Source organism: Ostrinia nubilalis, chromosome Z (assembly GCF_963855985.1).
Source record: "Ostrinia nubilalis chromosome Z, ilOstNubi1.1, whole genome shotgun sequence".
Taxonomy (NCBI): domain Eukaryota; kingdom Metazoa; phylum Arthropoda; class Insecta; order Lepidoptera; family Crambidae; genus Ostrinia; species Ostrinia nubilalis.
The window spans coordinates 467,376-485,840 of NC_087119.1; the positions used below are offsets into that span (position 1 = coordinate 467,376).

At 36.3% G+C, this 18,465-nt stretch overlaps 1 protein-coding gene across 1 annotated transcript in view; it reads right to left on the minus strand.

The window, feature by feature from the left end:
- LOC135086910 (G-protein-signaling modulator 2) overlaps positions 1 to 1,685 on the minus strand; it is a 32,022-nt gene extending 30,337 nt beyond the window's left edge. The window contains exon 1 of the mRNA XM_063981729.1: positions 1,493 to 1,685. Within this exon, the coding sequence (XP_063837799.1) occupies positions 1,493 to 1,537 (45 nt within the window). The 5' untranslated portion in view covers positions 1,538 to 1,685. The remainder of the gene's footprint in view (positions 1 to 1,492) is intronic.
- Positions 1,686 to 18,465: the final 16,780 nt, after the last annotated feature.

Consider the following 18,465-nt stretch of genomic DNA (forward strand, 5'->3'; position numbering starts at 1 on the left):
CATGTTTATTGCTTTGGTCACAAAAGTAACTGCAATAGGTAGTGGTATAAATAACCAGATCTCAATAACAGGTAGGTCATAAATTGGATAAGAGTGAGGATCGTCTTGGACATTACTCCAATCAGCCACGATTAAGATGTCCGCCAATCAACTACAATTGTGATACTGGGTTGCAAATTGCCACATTGTTGGAGGGCTCACGTCGTCATTCACAGGCTTTCCAGGAGTCCTGGGATCATTAATTACATTTTAGTTCAAGTAAAAATGAATACTAACTCCTAAAACACTAGAATGATTTGGACAATCATTTTTTTATTTTGATTAGAATCACAAAATTCTTCTATAAAACTTTCCGAGAATTTAATTTTAACATTCGAGCAGGATGACTTTTGTTGGGTTGGGTCTGCTAGTGAACACTATTTGTAAGGAACAATTATTTGGTAAGTCTAGTAACAGGAGGAAGGAAAAGCTAAAATAATTGGAAGTTACGACATGAACAAAAACATGCAATTTATTCAACCAGAAAAATATAATTTTTAGTCTAAAATATTATGGAACTGCTGGCATGAGTCTGTGAATTTCTTTATGTTGTGATTAGTACCTTTTTAATCATTATGATCAAAAAGAAATGGAGACAGCAACAGCAACAAATGCTTTGAAAAGTGCTACTACTATGTCTGCATTCTTTTATTGAAATGTAGACTTGTAGCGCATAATAATGTTTTTATACAAAGAGAAACAACAACACATTTCACTATGATTGAGTCTATATCCATGAATTATTTAAAATACTTAAAGCTGTCTTGGTATGAATATAATTTAAAGAGCAATGTGCTCTTTTGCTTAAAAATCACAGGATTACATTATTTTACTATGCACATTTTGTGCCTGATTACTTGTTGCTGGTATTTGTTGATACATGGTAAAACCAGATAAGTCTCAAGAAGGTTTAATGGTTCGACTTTCATAGTTTGACATTAGGTAATTACTAATTACATTATTGTTTTACCAAATTGCTCAATCAACAATGACTAGTGCTTGGTCTAGAAATAGGTTAACAAGTGAATGTACAATACTAGCATTTTCGCCTATCTAAAAATGAGTATCAGACAAAAACGTAAAACTACGCGTTATTATTTTATTTTGTAAAATGACTTAAGTACAGTCTTAAAGTTTCCTTTCATTCCTATTGACCTGTCAGGAGCCAAGCAAGTATTTAGAGCGACTAAATTGGCCCCATACGAGTCGCAGCTTCGGTAGCGGATATGCACGGGGCGTCGGGCGACGAACGGACGTACTGCTAATAAGTAACAGGTCACCACAGTTCCCTATTCGGTCCCCCAGTATCGCCAATGAATCACCGTCGACGCGGAAAACGCACGGCCGACGCTCTGGTGAACCTACACACAGTCCAATCTAAACAAAGCCTAGGCGTAATTACATGTTAACGATATAGCTGTATGTTTCGTTATGATTCAGTTACTTTACTCACCTGTGTATCGGTCGACAGGTTCTCGGCGCTCGCACTCACAGACATGTTTCAGGGATTTATGAGAACGACACGATGAAACATAAAGTAATACGACACAATTAGTTTATTCTCATTATCATTGTTTTGTTATTCACTATTTCGCTGGGCGTGAACGGTTGGACGAGCGTTGAAGATTGGCTGGCTGCTGGCTGGTGAGTTGCACAGATTAGAGAGTTGTTGGATTTGACAGCTGACTAACAGTAATGTCTGCTATTCTATTTTTTTTATTCGTTCGTGGCGTTGAAACAAGTATAATGGCCGAAGTATTTGTTTTATTGGCATAATGTTGCCATATTCCAAATCTAGTTACCAATATTTTTTTAAATAAGCATTAATTTTTTTTAATACTTTTTATAAGATTGCATTTGGCGCAAGTAGGTATACTATACGGAAAGTTGTCCAAGTCGAAGTGCTAGCCCGCACACCGATGCGGCGACGTATGGGTATCCTGGGCGACTCACGGGTGGGGGAAGAAGAAAGTAACCGAGATGGCGTTCACACTATTACGTCTTGGCCGATTTCCCACATTGTGTACTTGCGCCAATTATTCAACCGAAAGTAAGTGACTGTTATAATTTTGCGAAGTAAACGCTGGGTTGACATGGAAAATCTAATGTGATTACATTAGATTTAACTGAAGAGTGACTTTAACTGAAGGGATATTTTCACTAATGTTGTTTTTTGGTGCTGCACTCAGGTTGCATCAGCAGAATAGCAATGATTTTGTATATTGCGAGGGTACATAACATTATTAATCTCCCTATTTGTCAGAAACAATATAATTTTTGTTACTGGCAATATTATAAATGTTACCAAGTTAAGATAAATCTACCATTTTGGGAGTTTTAGTACAATGTCTAATAATGTTAATAAATGTGTGGCTAAAAAATTTTGAAAATTAAATTACGTTGATTTTTCAATTGATCTTTATCAATAAATTTACAAGTACCTACTTGTATGTTACATTAGAGGTTAGGCATGATTGTTTTGTATTTTTAATTTTGTGCCATCTAATACAGAATAATAAATAAGTTACTTAAATTAAAATAAAATTATCCCTGCCTGACTATAAATAAATTCTTGTTATCTTTAAATAAATTATTAACATTTATTAAAGTTAAACATAAACCTACAGGATGCCCCAAAAAATAGTGTCAAGTCGAAGCTCAGAAGTAAAGCATCTCTAGGGCTACCCCAATCACCGCGACTTTTGTTTGATAGTTTCGAGTTATGTTTTTTTTAACAACATACAAGAATTTTTCGTTTTTAGTTTACATTCGTGTTATGGATGTAAATACTTCTGAATGAGCTAGGTCTAGTATCATCTAATAATAATAATAGAAAAATGAGGCCTGTACTCGCGCCATAGTGACCAAAAAACTGCCTAAGCATAGAAATTAAAAATCATAAATAAAAAATTGCGGAATATAAGTAGGTAGTTACATGGGAGTGATTCGGGTAGCCCTACTTCTGGGCTTCGGCCTCTAGTTTTTGGGACACTCTGTATGAAATATCTATAATTGTAGGTACAAAATTTAATACTACCTCGACATCAAATAAATCGCACCTCCCGCGACAAGCATTTTCAAACGTATACATCCCCACTTCCCACCAATATTGGCACAATTTAAAAGCCTAGTTCTAACCTTCATTTCATTAAAGGAAAGGTTTTTACCCCAAAAATGTGTCTTTAGAAGGATCCAGAGTCACTTCTTCAAAAAATAGGTAAATACGCTAGAGCTAACTTTTATGGCTATAAAACTGTTAAGTTGGGATTAATCGCTATCCATCTGTTAAAGAGGACACGTGAGATCATTATTTGGTTTTATAACCATAAAAAATGGTCTCATTGATCCCATAGGTGGGCCCAAAGTGAGGTATTTTTTCAAGTCACATTTATGGTATATGTTAATCATTTATTAAGAAATTAAATGTGTTTTTCTTTAAGGATATTTATTGAGCTTTCAAATAACACCAATATTGTTGGGGCACTGTGATTGTGTCAGAAGAAAATCGTTAAAGTTCGCGTCGCGGAAGGTGCGGTTTATTTGATGTTGAGTATAGTTACCAAATATTGTTAGCGATGGTCATCACAACATTCTAGCTAACTAGATAATCATAGAGGCACGACACAGAGGCTTCTTAAAGTAGGTCCTACTTCTTAATTATTAATACTGACGGGATTGCATAAGTTTAATCTGATTTTGACTGTACCTACTACCTACCTACTTGTGCCTATGTCTCTACACTTTCATGAAGTAAGTCGGTCATAATCATCAAAGGATTCATTTTAAGTAGGTACGTACTCCTGAAAAAAACATAGAAACTTTTTGAATTCAACAAATCAAGACAAGTCTTAGACGAGACATCAAAAGACGGTCATAACTAGTCGCTGGAGGCTCTGGGGGTGTCAGGGGGTATTCAGCAGGGGTGGGGGGTGCGGCTCGTTAGCTATGCAAATACCGTGACTGCGGGCGCCGGCAGAGAAGTGATCGGCGCCCCGCCCTGCATTGATTAGCAACTTATGTCTGTGGGCTTCTGCCAATTCCTATGTGTTATTCATCAGTCGCAATATCATTGGATAAGCCGATACTTTTCCATTGCTTCTGTAATAACTCATCCAGTAGGTAATTACTGGATTGACACTGCAATGTTGTGGTTGAGGAACCTAACTAGAGGGGCTATTGATTTTCGACTTTATTTCATCGGGGTATCGCTTATTCACTTTTTAGACTGAAAAATTACTTCATACCTGAAAGACTCTTATACAGGGTGGAAACGATAAGTATCTCACTCGATTATTTCTAAACTATACAAGATATCAAAAAACTAGTTACTGATCCTGAAAGTGCTTCATGAGCTCTATCAAACGGTATTAATAATAGGTTACATAATAAACTGGATCTATCCGAAAATTCAATGTTTCCAGCTTCCATACATTTGGTAAAGTCACATTATTTTAAAAACTACACATGATATCGTAAAACTGATTACTGATTCTAAAAGTGCTTCACAAGCTCTATCTAATGGTATAAATAATAGGTTACAGAATAAACTGGATCTATCCAAAAATTCAATGTTTCCTTCTTCCATACATTTAGTACTACCACAGTCATGACACTTATCTCTAGACAATATTATAGCAAGAAAAGCCTAAAACCAATGTTTTCCATGAATAATTATAAATAAGAATACAAATTACGACTTTAATTTAAGTTTATTATTCAATTAAAAAAAATTACACTTATAATATTGTGTGTCTGGCATACATTTAGTATGGAAGCTGGAAACATTGAATTTTCAGATAGATCCAGTTTATTCTGTAACCTATTATTGGTACCGTTTGAAAGAGCTCATGAACTTTAGCTCATTTATATACTGTGTCATGAAGCACTTTCAGGATCAGTAACCAGTTTTTCAATATCTTGCATAGTTTAGAAATAATTGAGTGAGATCACTTAACGTTTCCACCCTGTATAAATCACATTGGTTTACAGCCCCTAGGAGGTTTCAGGATAATATAAATCTTCGTTTTATAAGGCCGAAAGATTAGCGGTAGGTGTTTATTTTTGAGATGCCTTCATAAAACCTATTATTTACCTGCAAGCAAAGTACCTAGGGGAAGCCCGGGCAGCACGGATAACTTAAGAAAAGTGGCAAAAAACCCACATAAATATGCAATCAGCAACAGTGTCTTAGTTAATAATTTGTATCTTAGGTAATCATCTTTAGAATTGTAAAGAATAAACTTAGAAACTCAAACAAATTCTACAATAAAAATGTCATTAAAAAAAAAGTTCCAATTATTCATTTTGCCCGACCCCCCTGGGCAAGACGGATATGTACAGTAATAACTGCTTTAATCATTGCAATCATCACAATAATAACTGCCTATGCCTGAATATAAGGTACAATCCTCGTGTGCCCACTTTTTGCATTGATTGCACTCTATCCAATCCTCGGTAGGTGGTTCAGTGTATTCTTCTGAGCACACAACATAAATATTTAATTTTTGTTTTCTCCATCTGATTTTTGTTTTTGGTCATTTTTCCTCTTGACAAGTCTTGTTTGGAAGTTCTTGTTTTCAGATGTGTGGTTTTGTTAGGGCCTGCTATTCAGTTATGGCTGTCTTTACCTATCCGTTTTGCCCATATCCGTCTTGCCCAAAGGACCAATATTTAAAAGTTGTGTACCCACCCGTTAAATTTGGGGGCGTCCATAAATTACGTGAGACTTTTAGGGGGGGGAGGGGGTCAACAAAAACCTCACTAAATCTCACATGGGGGAGAGGGGGGGTCTCGGGAAATATCACGTAATTTTTTCCACAAGAAATAGAGAAATAGAGTTTTGAAAACTGGGTTAAATCTTAAGTAAAAATATTGGCCAAGTGCGTGTCGTGCCACGCGCAGTGTAGGGTTCCGTAGTTGTCCGTCGTTATCACAATATATTTCAGAAATAAGCAATTACTTCATCTAAAGTCACTTTTAATATTTTCTTCTAAGGAATTTTTATTAGGTATGAAATTTTATAATACATGAGTAAATCGACTATTACTCTTGAACTAACTGATCTATCTTAACCGCTATAGTTTTCCTTGAAAGTTCATAAAAAGCACTATAATCTTGAATTTTTCCAGATTTATCAAGCCAACAATTTAGTTTTTAGAGGGGGGGACCGCCCTACTCGGACAAAAATTGGCACTTTAAACTTTAACATTTTGCAAACGGATCCCTAAATCGAAAAATGGTCTTAGAAACCCCTAAGCCATTTTAAAAGACCTATCCAACGATACCCCACACGATGGGGTAGTGGACGAAAAAAAAAATCATCCCCACTTTACATTTAGGGGAGCTACCCAAAAAAAAATGTTTTTCAAAATTTTATTCTACCGTTTTGTCGGCGTGATTAATATACATACCTCTACAAAATTACAGCTCCTTAGTGCCAATAGTTTCCAAGCAAAACCTCGGACAGACAGACATATCGAAACTATAAGGGTTAATTGTCAAGACTAAAAAATGATATTTGTATGATGATAATGTCATTTTATTCTATACCGTCTAAACAAATAAAACTAAAAATGCTTCCGTCTGCATGTGTGAATACTAAAATGCAGAATAAAAGACGAAATTAAGAAAATTATAAAACAAGTTCTTTTTTTATCAAAATCGATTTTGCTAGATTATTAGTGATTTTGTAGAAAGGAACAATTAGACTAGGTACTTCTGTAAAAAAACAATGTGACCCTAGTACTAACCGCTGTCACTACACGTGTTTTTCTGGATCTATTCGTAATCAGTGGGCTTAGTGCGACTTTGCATCAATCGTCATCCGCTAGCGACTGCGTAAAAATGACATACATTAAATGTATGATGATTGTACAGCGTCCCTAGCAGATTTCAAGAACTAAAATCCAGTAGCGGCGTAAGGGGGGGGCGGTGGGGGCGGTCCGCCCCGGGTGCCAAGCATCAGGGGGTGACACAAGTCGCTCAGATTAGTACTCACTGGCACATCTGCATGGCAAACCTGCGGTGTATGTCATGATACGGGGGGAGTGGGGGGTGCGACTGTTATTCAATCTTCGAATCGGTAGGTAACCCCAAAATCCTGGGGGTACCAGGGGGTGCCATGGGACTTGTGACGGGGGGGGGGGGGGGGGGGTGATCGCCCCGGGTGCCAACCCATGCTACGCCGCCACTGCTAAAATCTTCAACTTTATAGATCTTTTTGATGCACTCGTTAGCAACAACGTTAAATGCAAACTCGCACTAAGCACACAAAAAAAATGTTTCTCAGTTATATAAGGTGTTATTTTTTATACTGATCATACTTTACCAACGCTTAATTGTATGATAAATACAACCCAAGTGTTTTTAAAAAAAAAATTCAGGCTAGTTTTTGTTTTTACTTTTCCTAACAAAAAAAAGATATTATTTTTACAACCATCCTGTCTTCACTCACTGCCTCTCTCTCTCTTTCTTTACTCATTTCATTCATACGAGTACGAACAATGGCCGCGCGCGTTCATTCAACGTTCACACACATAAAGGTTAGATTACACTAAACCTACGTTACCAAAAATTGTCACTCGTGACTATGTACGATGTTACGTCATGTTAATACCCAGCGCGTAGTACCCGCTGGGAGGAACAAAATCTAGCCACATAAGTAGGTAAATAAGTGTATTTTCATTAGTGTAATAGCGGGGGACTTTTCCAACGAACCGAGGCGAATCATCCGCGTTAAACTAGAAATTTAAAAAAGGATAGAAATTGGAATTCAATATCTACGGTTTCGTAATGCATACGCAATTTATTTAGAGACGTAGTAAAAAATTGATAGGTAGGTACATACCTATTACTACTTCGCTTCGCTTCAGTGGAAATGCACCCTAATATTGAATATGAATAGGTGTTGTAAATAAAACTCACTGATCAATTTTCCTGGTTTTAATTCCTAAATTATGATTTGCCATCACACTTAAGATTCATTGATTTTACTTATTCACACATTTACCTATTTTGGATGTTGTTATTTAAAGTTCCTAGGTTATTATTACACTAATCACAATACATTTTGAACGTCAAGCATTTGTTGAATGTTCACGTAAACACTGTCTTGCACTGTCTAATCTAGCCACGATCGAATTGAGGTAATGCCACAGAATAAATAATAGTAGTACCTACAGAAGGATTACTCCGCAAGACGATTTAAATAAATGCGAGTCTTGCTACCACGCGATACAGTGTAATTCAGCTCGCACAGCACTACGTACCTACAATTTTATTCACCTACAAGTTTTGTCTCTTTCTATCGCGTGTCTCTGAACTCTTCTTACGCTGTTAGGGTTGCTATGCTGTTAATAGTGAAAAAATAGAATTAATCTACTTAGGTATTTGTAATGAGGTACAATGTAGGTAAGTATTAGTGTTATTTTACCTTTGTAAAAATAACATTTTCAATATACCTACTTAGGATAAAAAAGTACTTATTTTAATACAATGTCTTCATTCATACCTATTTTAACATAAGACAAATAAATTAAACACCCTACTATCACAGAAGAAAGAATGACATCATACCTACCTACTTACTACGCAAACACGAAACGGCTACATCCTAGAACGAGAGGCGTCACCCGAAAATCATATTTGTATTTGGCTTTGCACAAACTTAATCTAATGTACTCGCTGTACTTTGGCAATAATTTATTTAATACCTATGCATTATGGTAAAAGAACTAGCTTGTCGTAATTTGGTGTATCGATGTTACTCTTCCGTTTCATTTACCTACACGGAAAGGTAATAAATAGTTAATGTTTTAACGATAACATTCTTAAAACATCATAAATTGTATTCAAAAGAAACTATTTATTAAAGGCAAAACATCAAGTCCCGACGGGCGCGCGCGTGACACACGACTGATATAATACCCGCCGGCGGGGCGCTTCGCTGTAGGTAATTATCGGATGTACCGCGCGGAGTGAGACAGGCCTGGTAATGCTTCCGGGCTGCACACTTGCTTGCTGTTCACTAGACACCACGTCGGATGTTGTATTCACAATTCGCGAACTAACTTTTTTACGGAAAAAGTCTCTTTCGCGTAAACAAGCACTCATCTGTCCAAATCACACTGTAGGTAGGTATGTAGGTACCTAGGTAGACTTCCGCAATATCCATCGATAGAACTCGGTCGCGGTCGTGGCCCTCTGGCAACAACTCCGTGATAAGGCATTCCGTATTTTTACGCAAAAGCCGCCGTCTGCGGCGCTCGCATCTGGGTACCGCCAGCACTGTGCCGGTGATTGAAATTGAAATCCAGAACTTCGTCCTCGAAGCGCACGGGATCTCGTCAAGTCAGGATACGGCTGCGCTCCCTGAAGCGCTGCGCGGCTCCAAACAAGCAAGGTGTGAAGGTTTTCGACTCGTCAATGTTTCTCGTCGGCCAGTTAGTGTGCCCGAAACATAATTTCACCTGCGTTTTGTTATTTATCAAGCGCGGCATTGTAATAACTCGCACATACACTGCAATACGTTTGGGCACATTAGACGGACTGTGACGATTATTTATGTTGTTGCGCTCCCGCATGCCGATCGGCGGCTCGGCGCGGGCTGTGGGCGCGGAGCGACTGGGCCTGGCAGCGATATCAATATGGCCGACTCACGCGGCGCGGCACGTGGCAGCGGTCGTTGCCCTCGGCCGGCTACTACGATAGTGCGTAAACGAATACTCACCGCGCTCAAAGGATGATTTATTTTTTATTTTTTTCGAAACATTCTTTGTCGTTTTACTCGAAAACTAGCCTGAATTTTTTTTAAAAAAAGCACGTTTGTATGATTTTATTAGATGTGTTGGTAAAGTATGATCAGTATAAAAAATAACACCTTATACAGTGTGAGTCACGTTAAAGTGTACATATGAAAATAGATAAAACTAGACCTGTTTTTATCGACAAAAAAGAGGTCAAAAAATTTTTGAGATTTTTTTTTAATTTTTTTATAGAATTTTTTTTCTTCCAATTACTTATTGTAAAGAAAACGTAATAACTTTTAAACTAAGCGGTATATGCTAATAAAATAAAAACAGTAATAATGCTAAATAACAGGCGATTCTAAAAAAATACATAAAATACACAAAAAAGGCCAAAAAATAAAAAAAAATTATACTTTTTGAAAAAAATCTGCTTAAAATTCGTGTTTTTTTGGTTATTTCATAAATTTCTCCAAAAAATGCCCCCATAACCGGTGGTTTTTATTACTTTGTATTGTTCTCTATCGTATTATCTTTGTAAAACCAAAAATCGCATGTCTCTATCCTTATCACAACATTTGCTATGATCGTTTGAACAAAGGCCTGCCACAACATTATTCTCCGCTACAGGTAGAGACAATTTTAATTTTAACTAAAATGCTTATTTTACTTCGAAATCTTTTGTTTTTATTTGAAATCTAACTTGTCTTTATCAAAATTACAAATCTAGAGCCATTTTCAGTTTTGTTGTTAACGAAGCGTTGAATGGCGCGCCCGGAGAGGCTTAGTTCAAACGATCATTGCAAACGTTGTGATAGGGATAGAGACATGCGATTTTTGGTTTTACGAAGGTAATACGATAGAGAATAATAAAAAGTAATAAAAATCACCAGTTATAGGGGCATTTTTTGGAGAAATTTATCAAATAACCAAAAAAAACACGAATATTTAAGCAGATTTTTTTTAAAAATTATCATTTTTTATTATTTGTTGGCTTTTTTTGTGTATTTTATGTATTTTTTTAGTATTGCCTGTTATTTAGCATTATTACTGTTTTTATTTTATCAGGATATACCGCTTAGTTTAAAAGCTATTACGTTTTCTTTACAATAAGTAATTGGAAGAAAAAAAATTCTATAAAAAATTAAAAAAAAATCTAAAAAAAATTTTGACCTCTTTTTTGTCGATAAAATTAGGTCTAGTTTCGTCTATTTTCATATGTACACTTTAACGTGACTCACACTGTATACAGGGTGTTTCTTGTAAGGTGTCAAGCCAAAGGCAGGTGATAGGTGAGGACTAGACCTATCGATTTCACCCCCATGTATGTTCTACGATTTTTCATAGTTTAGAAGTTATCGTTAATTTTGTGATTTTTTCAAATTGTATGACCCAGTAGGCTTTAAATTTTTTAATCTTTTTTTTGGGTCGACTTTTCTCAGATTTCTTTTTTTTGACAGATTCCCTATTAATTGCAGATTTTTGAAAAAAATAACCAACTTCCTATATTTGATGCAAGATACAAAATTTTTGCTAGAAACATAAAAAAATATGCTTTTAGCGGAACATTCTAAAATTTTTAACTTAAAAGTTAAAAAAAAAAAAGAAATTCCATAGGTCCAAAATAATTTTAAAAACTGCGCAGTTTTCTGAACTTTCATAATAACACAAAAAAACATGTACTTAATAGGCCATTATTTTCTGTAATCGCTCCACTAAAGTGGTAAGTCGGAGATTCCGTTACATGTTTTTGATTTTCTTAGGACTAACTAATGTTTGCAATTCTCTAAGTTTACGTTACGTAGAACACATTTAAAGACAATAACTGAACAGAACATTTTTTTATCCACAACGAGGAATCTCTTGCCCTTCATCTGACCTGATGGAAACTGATGGATGATCAGCGAGCTTCACTCGGAATCCTAAACCACAGAGGAATTGGCTGTCCTAAATAGGTGGCCTTACCACTAGACCACAGTGGTGGTTGTTACTTTAAGATTAAATTCGATATACCTACATATTAGAGTGTGAGAGAAAGGGAAAGAGTTTGTGTGTGTGTGTGTGTGTGTGTGTTGTGTGTGGCGTGTGTGTGTGTGTGTGTGTGTGTGTGTGTGTGTGTGTGTGTGTGTGTGTGTGTGTGTGTGTGTGTGTGTGTGAGAGAGAGAGCAAAAATGGGTGTAATAATTTAATTTAAAGTAAATGATCAAAATGTCCGCAGTTGACCTGAATGCAAATTCGACAACGACGCAAAAAAATTCTTAGTAAAACCTTCTTCTTCATTTTAATTTGGTTTTGTGCTTCAGTCAGCTTTGTCCGCAGTTCATCAATATTTTCATATTCCCTATTGTATACCAGATGAAGGGCAAGAGCTTCCTCCGTGTGGATAAAAAATGTTCTTTTCAGATATTGTCTCTAAATGTGTTCTACATAACGTAAACTTAAGGGATTGCAAACATTACTTAGTCCTAAGAAAGTCAAAAACATGTAACGGAATCTCCAACTTGCCACTTGAGTGTGGAGCGATTACAGAAAATAATGGCCTATTAAGTACATGTTTTTTTGTGTTATTATGAAAGTTCAGAAAACTGCGCAGTTTTTAAAATTATTTTAGACCTATGGAAGTTCTTTTTCTTTTCAAACTTTTAAGTTGAAAATTTTAGAATGTTCCGCTAAAAGCATATTTTTTATGTTTCTAGCAAAAATTTTGTATCTTGCATCAAAGATAGGAAGTTGATTATTTTTTTCAAAAATCTGCAATTAATAGGGAATCTGTCAAAAAAAAGAAATCTGAGAAAAGTCGACCCAAAAAAAAGATAAAAAAATTTAAAGCCTACTAGGTCATACAATTTGAAAAAATCACAAAATTAACGATAACTTCTAAACTATGAAAAATCGTAAAACATACATGGGGGTGAAATCGATAGGTCTAGTCCTCACCTATCACCTGCCTTCGGCTTGACACCTTACAAGAAACACCCTGTATAGAAAACACCCAGTCCAATACAAACAAATATGTTCATGCACACAAATGTTTGTACTGTGCTGGAATCGAACCCGCTACCTCCGGAATAGTAGTCCGTTTCGAACCACTACACCAAACGGCCGATAATACAAACCTAGCATTTAAAGTCTCGCATAATGTATAAGAGCTCTTACACACGAGCAGCACATTGACGACAGCAAAGGCGACTGCAGTCGCCGTCACTTGTCGGCAGCTAGCCGTCGACGTGCCCGCAGCAAGCTGTCGACACGTCGACGTCTGCCGTCGACGTGTCGACAGCTTGCTGCGACGACCGTGTCGGCGTACGTCTTTGTACAGGAGCCAGCCAGTTGAAAATGGATTTCATTGAAGAAACACTGTTGTTGCATTTACTCCGTCGTCGTCGACGAAAGAGAAAGAACCGGTCAATGTGGGTTTAAGAAATGTTATTAAATAGAGAACGAGACTACACACACCGACGCCCATGCTCTATTTTTTAATGTTTTATTATGGTAGCCTTCTAAATTCGAGTTCCATATTATTTCATTGTTTTTGACAGCACTAATTTTTTAGCAATTCCGAATCAATTTGTTCGAAACTCATTACACAAAATATAACAGAAGGTAAACTCATGTATGTACCTCGCTTTGCATACCTCTCTCGCTCGCACGCTCGGCCGTCGCGCTAGGGTTGTCTTGTCATGTGTTGCGTTTATTTCGTTATGATAGAAAAATGTTACTCTTAATACTATGCAAGAAAGACAATAACAGATATCCACGTATACTTATTTATATTTAGTACGTTATTATAGTAATAGTTTGCAAACAAATACACGAGAAGGAAGTAGTATTTAGTTGAGTGGTTGACACTATTATCCAACTAATATTATAAATGCGAAAGTTTGGATGTCTGGATGTTTGTTGCTCTTTCACGCAAAAACTACTGAACGGATTTTGATGTAACTTTACAGTATTATTGTTTATAATCCTGAATAACATATAGGCTATAATTTATGACGATCTGTGACAAACTAAATTTCACGCGGGTGAAGCCTCGGGCAAAAGCTAGTTATCCAATAATTCCTAAAACCTCTCTAAAACAATTTGATATTCCTAATAATTGAGTTGGCTTTCAATTTCAATTGAAATTTAAATAAATAACTTACTTACCTCCCCGAATCAACTGGTAATTTAAAAAATGAAAATTCGGTATTTAATGATGAGTTTAAGCAACCAAATACCGAACAATTATAATACGACTTTTTCTGTTCACTCATTTTCGTCAATTTCGCAAAACAAAATAATATCACAGGCGGTTGACCGGCGCGTGACTCAAGCGAACCATAGCGAACGTGTGGCGAACGTCTGTCGCGCTACGTCGCGCTCGCATTCGTCCAAGACAGTCTTGCTAGAGCGGTGTCTATGTGTGCGTGGCTCGAGCGCGTTTAGTATGGAGTTTGTCTTCTGTTATATTTTGTGCTCATTAGGTGTGCGTGTAAGCTCCTGGACTACTGACAGTTGACCTTCAAAATGGCGGAGGCGGCTAGCTGTCGCCACCTGCCGGCGGCAGCCGCGAACGCGTCGACAGCACGTCGGCAGCATGTCGACAGCTAGCCGTCGCCTTCTGACGTCGACTGCAGTTACATGCGTCGACAGCAAAATGCTGTTCGTGTGTAAGAACCCTTAATAATGCACGTTGAACTTTCTTCTCTCACTCTCTCTCATTTTAAATGAATTTATGATTACCTACACTAATAATTGTTATTTAATTTGAAATCTACCTAATCAATTTAATTTCAAAAACCACTTACAATAGTGTTAAAAATCTAGATTTATTATAGATTCAGTAAAATAATAATATTTTATGTAATAATATGGAATAAATGTAATTTTAAATATAATTCCATATTTTACTAAATCAAAATCAACTAAACACACTCTAGTCAAGTGTAAGTGGTGTAGTAGAAACTAATCGAGTATAGTTTGGATATGACTTTTTTTACGCAAATAGCAGTACACAGTACGCAAAATTCGTGTATAGTTTGGAGTCACAGATTTACAAACGGGCACTACAAAATATACACGAGCAGTTTCCTATGGGTGCGTTCTGGCCATGTATAGAACGGAAAGACGCCATTGTGTTATAGAATCGTTGTATGGATACATTTGCGCACTCCAAATCGTATACATCTGTGCATTTCGAGCAAGTTAGGAATAGTCTATCAGAAATTGTTCTAAAACAACCGGAGCACTTGGTTTCCATAGTTGATGCCATTTCTTAATGTTGATTTTTGTTTTATAGGTAATTTAATAACCACAAAAAAATTTTCGATGTTTGGATCCGAACCACGATCTCTGGATTAGAAATGCCAGTAATGTGTAGTACCACTGCGCCAAATGATCTTGTTGGAAGGTCGTGAAATTTGAGTAGTATATCTTCCTTATTAGTGGTGTTGTTATACAGTGTGAGTCACGTTAAAGTGTACATATGAAAATAGATGAAACTATACCTATTTTTATCGACAAAAAAGAGGTCAAACATTTTGTGAGATTTTTTTTAATTTTTTTTTTTATTTTTTATGGATTTTTTTTTCTTCCAATTACTTATTGTAAAGAAAACCTAATAACTTTTAAACTAAGAGGTATATCCTGATAAAATAAAAACAGTAATAATGCTAAATAACAAGCGATACTAAAAAAATACATAAAATACACAAAAAAGGCCAACAAATAATAAAAAATGATACTTTTTGAAAAAAAATTGCTTTTAAATTCGTGTTTTTTTGGTTATTTGAGCAATTTCTCCAAAAAATGCCCCTATAACCGGTGGTTTTTATTACTTTGTATTATTCTCTATCGTATTACCTTCGTAAAACCAAAAATCGCATGTCTCTATCCCTATCAAAACGTTTGCAATGATCGTTTGAACTAAGCCTCTCCGGGCGCGCCATTCAACGCTTCGTTAACAACGAAACCGAAAATGGCTCTAGATTTGTAATTTTGATAAAGCCAAGTTAGATTTCAAATAAAAACAAAAGATTTCGAAGTAAAATAAGCATTTTAGTTAAAATTAAAATTGTCTCTACCTGTAGCGGAGAATAATGATAGAGACATGCGATTTTTGGTTTTACAAAGATAATACGATAGAGAATAATACAAAGTAATAAAAACCACCTGTTATAGGGGCATTTTTTGGAGAAATTTATTAAATAACCAAAAAAACACGAATTTAAAAGCAGATTTTTTTCAAAAAGTATCGTTTTTTATTATTTGTTGGCCTTTTTTGTGTATTTTATGTATTTTTTAGTATCGCCTGTTATTTAGCATTATTACCGTTTTTATTTTTTAGGATATACCTCTTAGTTTAAAAGTTATTACGTTTTCCTTACAATACTGTGCATCGTAGTATTAGTTCTAAAAATATGTATATGAAACGACTGACTTTGATCTCAAATACTACGACGCACAATGGTGCTACAGCTTTGGTGTCATAGTAACAAATGCTAAGGCGGACGTATTCTGTCAGAATACAGCACTTTTTTTTTATTGGCCGACATTTTTTGATTTTGAACAAAAAATGTATGAATCGTCGATGAATTTTAGATCTCAAATACTCGACGCACAGTGGTGCTACAGCTTTGGTGCCATAGTAACAAATGCTAAGGCGGACGTATTCTGTCAGAATACAGCACTTTTTTTTTATTGGCCGACACTTTTGATTTTGAACAAAAAATGTATGAATAGTCGATGACTTTTAGATCTCAAATACTCGACGCACAGTGGAGCTACGGCTTTGGTGCCATAGTAACAAATGCTAAGGCAGACGTATTCTGTCAGAATACAGCACTTTTTTTTGTTGGCCGGCACTTTTGATTTTGGACCAAAAATATATGAAACGTGGATGATGTCCTTTGATGCTGTAGTTAGATCCAGAGTCAACAGATGGCGTTATTGTAGATTCTATTCGATAATAGTCTTTAAGTTAAGAGTGGTAACATTGAAAGTCCCATATACACTTTTTGATTTAAATAAAATTAACCGTGTAAATCAATTGCACTGTAGTTTATTCAAGAGATTAGTATTACAAGTCATACCGCTAGATGGCGCTGTGCTTACTTAACTCGCGGTATCATTTGATTTTTTCCGATTCAATAAGTAGCAAGTGGTTTAATTAATGATATCCCACAAATTCAGAACTCCGAAGATGTGTCAAATTCACATAAATTTTTGTATACGGTCTTGCCGATTTGAGTAAGATCGTAGTAATTTCAATTAATAAATTATACAGTGTGTCTCAGCTCAGAATACAGAACAAACCAGAAGGAGTGTTCGATAACATTTCTACGCGGCAACTTGTGTCCAAAATACTTCCCCTCCCGCGCAGGGGCGCGGGAGGGAAAGTATTAAGAAGGAAGTAGTGACTTGGCCGTTTAAGGGTACAAAACCAGGTGCTCCATGACAACATAAAGCTTAATAAAGCTGCGTATTTCAATAATACTTATGCATGAATAACTGCATGATTATTGATTATCTTAATAATAATTATTGTTCAACGGCCAAGTCACACAACTTTAACTAAAATAATAAAGAAATCGCAGTAAAGAACCATAGACTTGGCACGACTTTGTCTAGATTTCATTACTTTTTAGAGATAAACAAGCAGCTCCATCGAGACTTGGCTAGTTTTTTACAGAATGTTTTTGGTGGGATTTCACTTCTTTTTGTAGAATGTGGCAAAGTTATTTAACGTCGTCGTCCTTTAATATTATCGACATTTTTTTTTACGATATTAAACATAGCGACCTTTAAATGGACAACGAATCAGAATTGTTTTAATAATAACTTAACCTTAGCGAACCTCACGAATATAATAAGCGAAATCAACCAAATTCTAATTACACAACATTCAACTTAATCGACGGGGGGGTCTAGAAAGGAAAAAAAATCTGGACACCGCGGTGCAGAAAATCGACGCTCAAAGTGCTAGCGTCATCTAGCGGTGAGCGGTACAAGCGAACACCACGGTGCCGGTGTGGCGCTAGTAGTATTGATTATGAATGTGGTGTTACTCCAGATCTTCGATTTTCCTAGTTTTTAGTTTTCCCTTTATGTGGCCATTAAACCCTAACTCTGTACCAAATTTCAGCTCTCTGAGTTTATGGGAAGTACTAGTTCTATTTTGATGATCATCAGTGAGTGAGTGAGTGTCATAAATGCGAAACTTTGCTTTCGCTTAACTTCGGAACTAAATGACCTACAGACTTGAAATTTTGGATTTTAAGTATGTGATTGTAGCTTACTAGATGATGAAAATTTCTGCTTTCTGGTCTTATCCAGAGGTTCTCAAATAGGGGCCTGAAAATGCGGCGAAATGGTTCCAGTAAAGGATGGTAGGTACGGCAGTGTTTGCTTCGCGCTCGACTTGGCGGGGGCACTGCCGTGCCCCCAGATCTGTCGTCTCGCGTGCCGCGGCGGAGCGCGGTGCAGTGTGATAATCACCTTATGTCTCGGCCGCACTCATCGCGATAACCCAAAGATTCGAGCTATCGCGATGTGTGTAGCCGAGTATTCGCGTATACTTCGGTCCTATTTTGCATAGTCGGAAGAACTTCGCTCGGTAGTCGCCCGAATGTTATCGCGATGTGTGTGGCCCAGGCATTAGTGTTTTTAAAATAAAAATGTTTTGCGTAGAAAAATGCAAATT